This window comes from Rhamphochromis sp. 'chilingali' (genome assembly GCF_963969265.1).
Source record: "Rhamphochromis sp. 'chilingali' genome assembly, chromosome: 11".
NCBI lineage: Eukaryota > Metazoa > Chordata > Actinopteri > Cichliformes > Cichlidae > Rhamphochromis > Rhamphochromis sp. 'chilingali'.
This window is the reverse complement of record NC_137938.1, coordinates 7,995,778-8,005,704: the sequence shown is the minus strand read 5'-3', so window position 1 is coordinate 8,005,704 and position 9,927 is coordinate 7,995,778. Positions and strand designations below refer to the sequence as shown.

Sequence of the window (9,927 nt, the reverse complement as noted above, 5' to 3'; positions counted from 1 at the left end):
GTCGTGGCTTAAAATTCAAGCTGTCAAGCATTTTAATGCAGAGGACATTTTATTTTCTTTATCTACTTTTCAGCTGTTTTGGTTAAGACATAAAAATAAAGCTGTCTATTATTTTATGATTAAATTTATAGCTCCATCAAAAGATATGAGATGTGAATGAAAGCTCACCAAGAGTGCACAGAATGAAAATGGGAGTGATTTAAAGTTCAGGAGGCATTTTATTGAGACTTTGAAAAACAAAGGCCTGCATATATGTGTATATATGTGTTTTTTGTCACAGTTTTTGCTCCTCCTGAAGAGCCAGCTGACTAACTACAGTGCACTCTATCTAGATATTTGAACTGTTGTTTGTCAGAGTTTAAAGTACAGAAATATATTTATCCGAGTATGGCATTTCAGAGCAAAATATGTGCCTCACATCATTTATTTGACAGTTCTTAAACAGTCTAGTTTATGATTTTATGTGAATTCATATAAAATCACAGACTTATGAGTGGATTTTGACCTTTTAGCTCATTATCTCTTACCAAAAAAGTAGCTGTCGTTGGAGAAAGCCTGACCTTTTAGGCCTAAAAGGTGAACATATTTTGGATGTCAGGGAGACAATTCTCTAAACTTTTTTAGGTGATTATAAAATATGTTTGCCTATGAAAGCACATTTTCTGCATTTTACAAGCAAATGCAACAAATAGACAAAAATCCCCAAACATGTCCCTGTGATGTGCTGTCATTAATCATGTCAGAAGCCCTCTCATGTGTCTTGTGAGCCTTTGGAGACAGCCTGACCTTTTAGGCTAAACTGCCTAACTGTAAACAGCGGTCTAATAATTCCCACCTCGATCTGCAACAACACCAAAGACTATTAAATCACAGATGCACTGGTGCCGATATCCCGATGTAAGGCAACTGCAAGAGACATTTTTTGTGCAGATTTTACACTTCATACTCTGATAATACTTTTCATAAATAAAGATCGTTCACTTTTTCACTTGTGTATCGTTACTTCAGTGTACTGGGAGTGGATAGTACTTCCTCCACCTTTGCAGGTTTCTAATAGCTGACTAAACCAAACATGGAATGAAAAATGAGACTTAAGGATTGATCTAGAAAGTGCGATCTGCTTTCATCGTGACAGAAGATCTAAAGAGACTTGTTGAGGAACAAGTTACGGGCAATAGTTCATCTGCTACAAAAGCGGCACATTAAACCCAACCATGCGAGTGAAAAATGAACCAAAAGCAGCCAGTTCTGATGAAAAGCAGAAGGTGAATAATCGGCAGATGATAGTCTTTTATCACAAATAATTTAGCACAAAACCGCCCCAGTAATCCTGAACAAAGTCCTAACGTCATTTGCTATTACAAACATCAAAGTTGCTCACTAACGTTAATTAAATCCAGGGAGGTGTATGTGTGTGCTGTCGGAGATAGCATTCAAGACCGATCAAGCTTGCAGAGTGAGGAGGCACCTATATTATCACCTAAATCAGATACCCTGCACAGAAAATGGGCCTTTTCCAACACGTGTACACACACACAAATAAAACTGACTGCCCTCTAATCCCAAGATGCTGACATCTAAAGCCATCCAAATGCAAAGACATGTTGCTGAATACATTAGCTTTAAAAGGCACTCCTGCACAGTGAGAGGAAATACTATAAGAAATAATCAAATAATACAGACTACAAAAAACAAGGAATCACAGTCAACAGAGGATGATACCGAGGCAGTCAATGAGATCCTGCTGAATGATGATAATGATAGACTAAATAGGATTATACCCACAGCACTACATTCCCATGCAAACACAGATGGATCCCACAAGCGAAAAGAGAAAGTCTGTAATTTTGCAATATTGTAATCAGCAGAGAGTGGTTGTTTGTCCTTTCTAGGCTCTTGTTAAGCTTTCCAAATCCTGCAGAGCTGCTGTGAGAGGGTGTCAAGGATCTGCAGAGGCCCACAAGATGATCTATAATACCGTCATATAGAGCACTTTTTTTGGTTTTCATAAAACCCTAAAAGCAGAATGACAATGCAGTGCATGAAAGAAACTGTAAAGACCCAATCTGTTCAGGCAGTCTCATGAGTTTGCACACTCATGTTAAGCTCCAACTATTGGGCAAAAAAAACGTGATGAAATATTAATGTTCTGCCTGCTTGGGGAAAAATATGGCAGGGAAAGATCTTATTTAGTTGTAAACAGTTCCAGTGCTGCCTGTGGCCATTATATTTCCAAACAAGTGCTGCAATACAATACAGTGAGTAGGAAATTGCATCCAATGCTCCTAAATGTATTTCAAATTGGAACTAAGGCCCGGTATCTTCAACAAGATGGCCAGTAAATGATGCTGGAAAGAACGAAAGCTAAAACGATGGTAGTGGCACGAGCTGGGGGAGAAGTAGATGCTGTCAAAGCTTTCACTAGATTCAACAGAGCTTTATAGCGGCAACTTATAAGTTTGTGCTGCGATGGAAAACTTCAAACAGCACAAACCAATAATGCTCTATTTTTCTTGTGGATTGATTCGACAGCTTAGTCACAAACAATTTACCTGCATCAAACCTTTTTTATGTGCAAAATCTCTCGTGACAAAGACCTAACTGATGGTATACCACTAAGAATTCGCCCAAGAAAAGGCAGCTTTTTCTCTGCAGGCACTATCGCCTTCATTAGACATGCTGCCATGTGTGAGACCAAACCTTCAGCTCTTAATCAATAAAACCAGGGATGCTGGGCAAGGACCTTAGCTCAGCCTTTGATACCGTTGACCATCAGATCTTAATCCATCGCTTAAATTGCATGGTAGGGATATCTGGATCTGTTCTAAAGTGGTTCACCTCATTTCTGGAAGACAGGACGCTCCTAGTTTCAGTGGGAAACTTCCAATCAGACGTGGCGAAGTTTCTATGTGGAGTCCCACAAGGTTCGGTTTTAAGCCCCCTGTTATTTTCACTATATATTCTTCCCTTAGGCCGGATCATTAGCGGTTTCAAAAATATTTCTTATCACTTGTATGCAGACGACATCCAATTATACATTTCTTTTAAATCTTGGGAATTAGACAAGCTATCCACTCTTATGGACTGTCTTAAGGAAATTAATCTTTGGATGACAAACAATTTCCTGCAACTGAACGCAGACAAGACCGAGTGCTTAATCCTTGCCCCAGAGAATATCAAGCCCCAAATTAGTCAACATCTGGGTGCTTTTTCATCGACAATAAAAGCCACTGCTCGAAATCTTGGGATAATTTTCGACCAATCTTTGTCCTTTGACGTTCATATTAAATCCGTGACCCGCTCCTGCTTTTTTCACTTAAGAAATATTGCCAAACTCAGGACTATTGTCTCCACAACCGAACTGGAGATGCTTGTCCACACCTTTATTTCCTCCCGGCTAGACTATTGTAATGCACTTTTCTCCTGTGTATCTAAGGCCTCACTAAATCGGCTCCAAGCGGTTCAAAATGCTGCAGCAAGGCTTTTAACCCACAGCAATAAATTTTCCCATATCACTCCTATACTAAAATCCTTGCATTGGCTTCCGATTGGGTATAGATATAAGTTTAAAATCCTCACCTTTACGTTTATGTCTCTACAAGGTGAGGCCCCCATCTATATCTCGGAGCTTCTCAAACCCTATTCTCCGAAGCGGACTCTTAGATCCACTGATAGTGGTCGTCTATCTATTCCACGGACTCGTCTGAAAACAAAGGGGGATCACGCTTTTCAAACCCTGGCTCCAATACTGTGGAACGGTTTACCCTCCTCACTACGCACCATCGACATGGTGGCCTCTTTTAAAAAACAGCTTAAAACTCATCTGTTTAGACAGGCATTTGGGTAATGTTAATGCGTAATATGTTGTTTTATTTTATATTTATATTGTACTATTGCTTGTTTGATATGCTTTTATATTTCCTCTATGTTGCTATATTGTTTGTTTGACATGTCTTCATGTGAAGCACTTTGTAACAGCGTTTTTGTCTTAAAAAGTGCTATATAAATAAATTTTACTTACTTACTTACTTACATACATCTGCGCAAAAATAACAACAGAGGGCATTCAGGACGCGTACAAGGTTTCTCTCTAGTTCAAAAAGGGCTATTTCAGCCTAACATGAGCAGACAGCCTCGAGATTTTGGAAACCCAGTTCATTTTACTCATCATGATAGTTTCTTCTCAGTCTGTTATTTTGGTGTCTTCTGTGATGCTGATGGAGCTTTAGAAATTTGATGCACTAGAAACTGAAGGCCTTACTTTGGCTTTCTCAGTTTGGGCCTTGAGAATTCTTACAAAATCGGAAAGTGAATTTTAGGGTGTGTGCATTTATCTAGTTAGCAAGACAAAAACGAGTCACATGAAATGAGGCTGGAGCTATAGCAGTCATAAAAATCAGGACATATTTATGGCTATTTTGGCCATTTAAAGATTTTTGTTTGTTTGTTTGTTTTTTTTCATTTATGTTAGCTGAATGGTGTGTGTGTGTGTGTGTGTGTGTGTGTGTGTGTGTGTGTGTGTGTGTGTGTGTGTGTGTGTGTGTGTGTGTGTGTTTGTGAGCGTGTATTTATATCTGTGGGGATCAAAAATTGGAAGTTTACTATACTTGTGGGGACCAACAGCCATTATGAGGGTCAAAATCCAATCCCCACAAGTTTGAAGGGATTTTTAAGACTCAAAATATGGTTTTAGTGACAAGGTTACGGTTACGGTTAGGGTTAGGCATCCATTTTTCATGGTTAGAGTTAGAGTAAGGGGCTAGGGAAAGCATTATGTCAATTAAATGTCCCCACAAGATATGAATACCGTGTGTGTGTGTGTGTGTGTGTGTGTGTGTGTGTGTGTGTGTGTGTGTGTGTGTGTGTGTGTGTGTGTGTCTGTGTGTGTGTGTGTGTGTGTGTGTGTGTGTGTGTGTGTGTGTGTGTGTGTCTGTCTGTGTGTGTGTGTGTGTGTCTGTCTGTGTGTGTGTGTGTCTGTCTGTGTGTGTGTCTGTCTGTGTGTGTGTGTGTGTGTGTATTTTTATTACGGTAACAACATCAAACCTATATGCTACCACATTTGCTGGCTCCAAAAAGCCACTCTCCAGTTATTGTGATGTTGTGTCTGCCTGTGTGTGCGCCTTCGTTGGTTGGCTACTCCCTCTCTACCCGAATCTGCACCTCGCCCTTCAGCACAGTGATGCTGAGATCACTTCGGGAGGGCGGTGCAGAGGGAGAGCTACGTGTTGCTGCTCAGCAACAGATAGAAAGGAGAGAGAGAGAGAGAGAGAGAGAGAGAGAGAGAGGAATTCCCTCGCAGAAATAAAAGCGTCTGCCAGGGCGTGTATCAGTTCCTATGGTTCCCAGAATTTCCTGTGATAAGTGTAGCCGATACCTGTAGCAGGAGGAGGGGGAAAGCCCAATGGATGAAGGATGTAAGGGCTGCTATCTACAACAAGCCTTCGGGTATATTTGAAGATCTTTGCCTGGAGGCGAAATTATATTTGATATCGCGCCGACTGCGCTTGAAATAGGCGTCCACCTCTACCAAATAAACCTGGCACAGAGCCGCTTCTCTGGAATCCAGTGAACAAAGGTCTCGGCGTTTGTTGCAGGCGCGCAGGTTACCCACAAACTAAAACGTGCCATCACTGGAGCTGAAATGCTGTTGAGTCTTCTTTCCGGAGGATTCGGTGAACTGGACGCGCTTTAAAGTAAGTTCTTACAGTTGTCTTTGTTTCGGCGCGGCTAAAGCCGAAATCCTTCCTGTTTTCTTCTCGTTTATTTCATAGAACCCACGTGGCTCTAACAAAGGCTCATCACTTTGGTCTTTCACATTTAAAAACAAGGTTTATTAGCCTGTGAATTGATAAAACTGCAGTTCGAAAAACAAAAACTTCCTCTTGTGTTTTCCGCTTTGTGTCTGCCGTCTGTCGCCCATTCTTTCTGTCTCTCTGTGTTTCGTGTGTCTCTGTGTATTCCTCTCTCCAGATATGACAGGTCAGGTCCTGGGGGAACCGTGCGGCGGGGCTCACACGGATGAAAACGCCGCCATCCGCATCAACGTGGGCGGCTTCAAGAAACGTCTCCAGTCGGACACTCTCTCCCGGTTTCCCGAGACGAGGCTCGCGCGTCTGCTCCACTGCCAGTCTAAAGAGTCCATCCTGGAACTGTGCGATGACTACGACGACACGGAGAAAGAGTTTTACTTCGACAGGAACCCAGCGCTCTTTCCCTACGTGTTGAATTTTTACAACACGGGGCGGCTGCACGTCATGGCAGAGTTGTGCATCTTCTCTTTCAGTCAGGAGATCGAGTACTGGGGCATTAACGAGTTCTTCATCGACTCCTGCTGCAGCAGCTCCTACCACTGTAGGAAAATGGACCAGGACCGGGAAGACTGGGATGACCGCAGCGATGAAGGAAGCACCACTTCATCTTTTGACGAGCTGTTGGAGTTTTACAACGACGCCTCCAAGTTTGATAAGCAGCTGTTCGGGAGCGCACGGAGGCGCATCTGGTTGATGCTGGATAACCCCGGCTACTCCGTGGCCAGCCGCATCATCAGCATCCTCTCCATCCTGGTGGTGCTCGGCTCCATAGCCACTATGTGCATGAACAGTATGAGTGAGTTCAGCCTGCTGGACAGCGAAGGCCAGCCAACAGAGGACCCACGTTTCGAATCTGTGGAACATTTTGGCATCGGCTGGTTCACTCTGGAGCTGGTGGCCAGGTTCGTTGTGGCGCCAGATCTGCTGCACTTCTTCGATCATCCGTTAAACGTGATAGACCTGGTGTCCATACTTCCGTTTTACCTGACACTTCTCATAAACCTGGTGGTGGAGAGCAGCCCCGCACTGGCAAATCTAGGACGCGTTGCGCAAGTGCTGCGGCTGATGAGAATTTTCCGCATCTTGAAGCTGGCCCGTCACTCCACGGGGCTCCGCTCCCTGGGAGCCACACTCAGGAACAGCTACAAAGAAGTGGGGCTTTTGCTCCTCTACTTGGCAGTCGGGGTGTCGTTTTTCTCCGTAATGGCCTACACGGTGGAGAAAGAGGATAACGAGGATCTCACCACCATTCCGGCATGCTGGTGGTGGGCCACGGTCAGCATGACCACCGTGGGATACGGTGATGTGGTGCCGGTGTCTATTGCCGGCAAACTAACCGCCTCTGCGTGCATCCTGGCCGGGATCTTAGTAGTTGTGCTTCCGATTACGCTCATTTTCAACAAATTCTCCCTCTTCTACAAGAGACAAAAACAGCTGGAGATCGCAATGAGAAGCTGCGACTTCGACGAGGGGATAAAAGAGGTGCCCTCGGTCAACCTGAGGAATTATTACGCACACAAAGTCAAATCCCTCATGGCGAGCTTGTCAAACATGAGCCGGAGTTCACCCAGTGAACAGAGTTTAAACGAATCAATACACTGAAACAGGACACTCTGTCAGTCAGGTCGGGTGACGCTGTTCAATACATGTGGCCTACCGAGGAGCTCTCCAGAGTGCTGAAATTCTCTGGACTGAGAGCCTGCTTCCTTCCACTGATGTCTGACCGTTTGCCTCTCTGTAGCTCAGTGCAATAATGTGTTCATTTCTGTGTCTATCACAATGAAAAAATAAGCAAATGTACAGCCTGAACATCACGTCTCGCTGTGCACTAATACGGCCGCTCAACAAACAGGCTAAAAATCTGACCCCATCTGATGAAAAAGACAAAGAATGCTGTAGTTGTTTACAGTGTCACACTGTAGTCCACTTTCCAGCTATACATGTTGTATAAGTATGTCTGAAGTAACTGTATCTCTTTCAAAAGAGTCTCGATGTATAATTGTGGTGTTGCAACAGTACTTCAGATGTGTGGTTAAAGCAAAGTGTATTAAATATACAATCAAACAAACAGAAAAATACATGACATACTTCCTTGTTTTTTTAATACGAGAGTTAGGGTCTAACTCCGATCCTGATTGAGGGAACACATGTAAGCCCGAGGGTTGGAAGGGGGATTTATAGCAGCAAAGTGACTGACACAATATCTGAAACAGTTTGACAGGCATGGCAACAGCCATTCAGAGCTGACATGTTGAATAAATCTATTCGCTAAGGATTTGATTTTTTTTTTTTTAATGGCATCACCATTTCAGTTCCCAAGAGACAATTTTAAAATATTAATCAGTACATGTTCTAAAAAGACTATAAAACTATGGTCATAAAATAGAAGTTAGTCCACAGTAAGGGAGAACTGAAGAGAAAGTTCAGTAGTTAGTTTATGGTTATCACTGCTCTCCGGAGAATACACCATAGAGATAAATTTTTTATTTTTATTTAACCTTTATTTAACCAGGAATGTCCCGTTGAGATCAAAGACCTCTTTTTCAAGGGAGTCCTGGCCAAGAGTTCTAGTTTTACTTATCTCAGTGCTACGTTTCAATAAATTTTTTCACAGAAAGCAATTTGTCTCCAGCCCGTAAACTCAGAAGATGAATGGCTGTGACAAACCTGCATATTTCTTTCTTTTTTTCTCCCTCTTCTTCTTACTGTGTCCAGATAAAAACAAGTTTTATGATCCCACAGGGGGAGCATGCAGCTGTTTGGACCCCTCTCCCTTTTTCTGGTCAGCATTTGCGATAAGGAGCTATCCCACTGGACGCAATAACAGCAGCAGAAATTCAACAGAGAACACTCACTTAGTGTTATTGATTTCAGTTTAAAGGGTAAAGAGCTATTTGATACAAGTAGGCAGCAGCTCTTTAAAAAAACAAACAAAAATAAAACCAGATGAAAAAGTCAGTTTTGCATCATTTCATATTTCAGAACAGTTAACTGCATCGATTTCCATCTTTTTAATTTGAAGGCCATTTTTATTTTGACACCAGTTCTTAAAATGAGAAATGATCATTAATGCTTTGAGCTGAATCCTCTCCACATCATTGTGTAGCTGTGACTGGTAAAATTGTCACTTAATCAGTGTCAGTATTTTGTTTGTTTTTATTCATCGTACAAATAATTCATACATGCATGCACATTTCAGTGACTCGAACAATCAGACTCATTTGCTCCTGTGGCAGAGAGATAATTTGAAATTCATTGTCTCAAGATTAATTTGAGCAGACAGGCAGAAGGATTTTACATATTGCTGCTCATAACTAATTAGTCTGAGCACAGAAAAACCACACATTGCAGCTCAGTCACTATCACCTGGTGTAAAGGATAATCCCAACAATACCAAAATATGTTGTTTTTTTTAAAAAAATTATGTATTATTGTACAAGTTTAAATAATGAAACATGTCTTCAAATATCAAAGAGCTTTCAGGTGTACAAATAAGGTTATGGCACACATTTGGCAGAATAACTGAGCGACACAGAGATCATTTCACTGCATTTCAGCCACAAAGTTGTGCTCACATTTCAAATCCTAATGAGAAACCTGCGTATATCCAGCATCTTCTCCCAGGATTTCTGGGGAGCTCATTTGAAATAATATTTACCCTCAGAGTCCAATTATATCAGTCTGCTTTTGTTTACTCCTAAACCTTTAAAGACTTTTCCCCCTGGGACAAAATCCAAAACGCCACTGCAGCACCCAACCAGCATGGAAAAATCAGTAAATGAGTACACAGTGACAGCGGGTGACATTTTAACATATCAACAAAGGGCCAACCCAAAATAAGAACAACAGTCAATCTTTTCCATCTCAGGGAGAAGAAAGTAATTATAGAATCTGAGAGAAAATTGAAATGTATAAATGTACTCCAGGACTGCGGGCCAAGGAGAAACAGTAATAAAGAGAGTAGATTTGCACAATGTCATCCAAGTGTCTGGGCTTTGTATGTGTGTGTTTGTGTGTGTGTGTGTGTAGGTCAGCATGACTCCTGAGAAGGAAGATGGAGATGTCTGGCCCTTCAGCTGCCTCCCCTTGGCTCGCCTGTATCATTACCCTCTGACTG

General features: G+C 42.1%; 1 protein-coding gene across 1 annotated transcript; it reads left to right on the top strand.

Annotated features, from left to right (window-relative positions):
• Positions 1–5,352: 5,352 nt before the first annotated feature.
• kcns2 (potassium voltage-gated channel modifier subfamily S member 2) lies at positions 5,353–7,847 on the top strand. Its single transcript, XM_080896332.1, has 2 exons — positions 5,353–5,693; positions 5,971–7,847. Exon 2 carries the CDS (start codon positions 5,973–5,975, stop codon positions 7,410–7,412), a length of 1,440 nt encoding a protein of 479 aa, XP_080752458.1. The 5' UTR covers positions 5,353–5,693; positions 5,971–5,972; the 3' UTR covers positions 7,413–7,847.
• The last annotated feature ends 2,080 nt before the right edge of the window (positions 7,848–9,927 follow it).

What these genes read in the sequence shown, in the direction of transcription:
- kcns2 (XM_080896332.1), top strand. Translation starts at nt 5,973, where the DNA reads ATGACAGGTCAGGTCCTGGGGGAACCGTGCGGCGGGGCTCACACGGAT.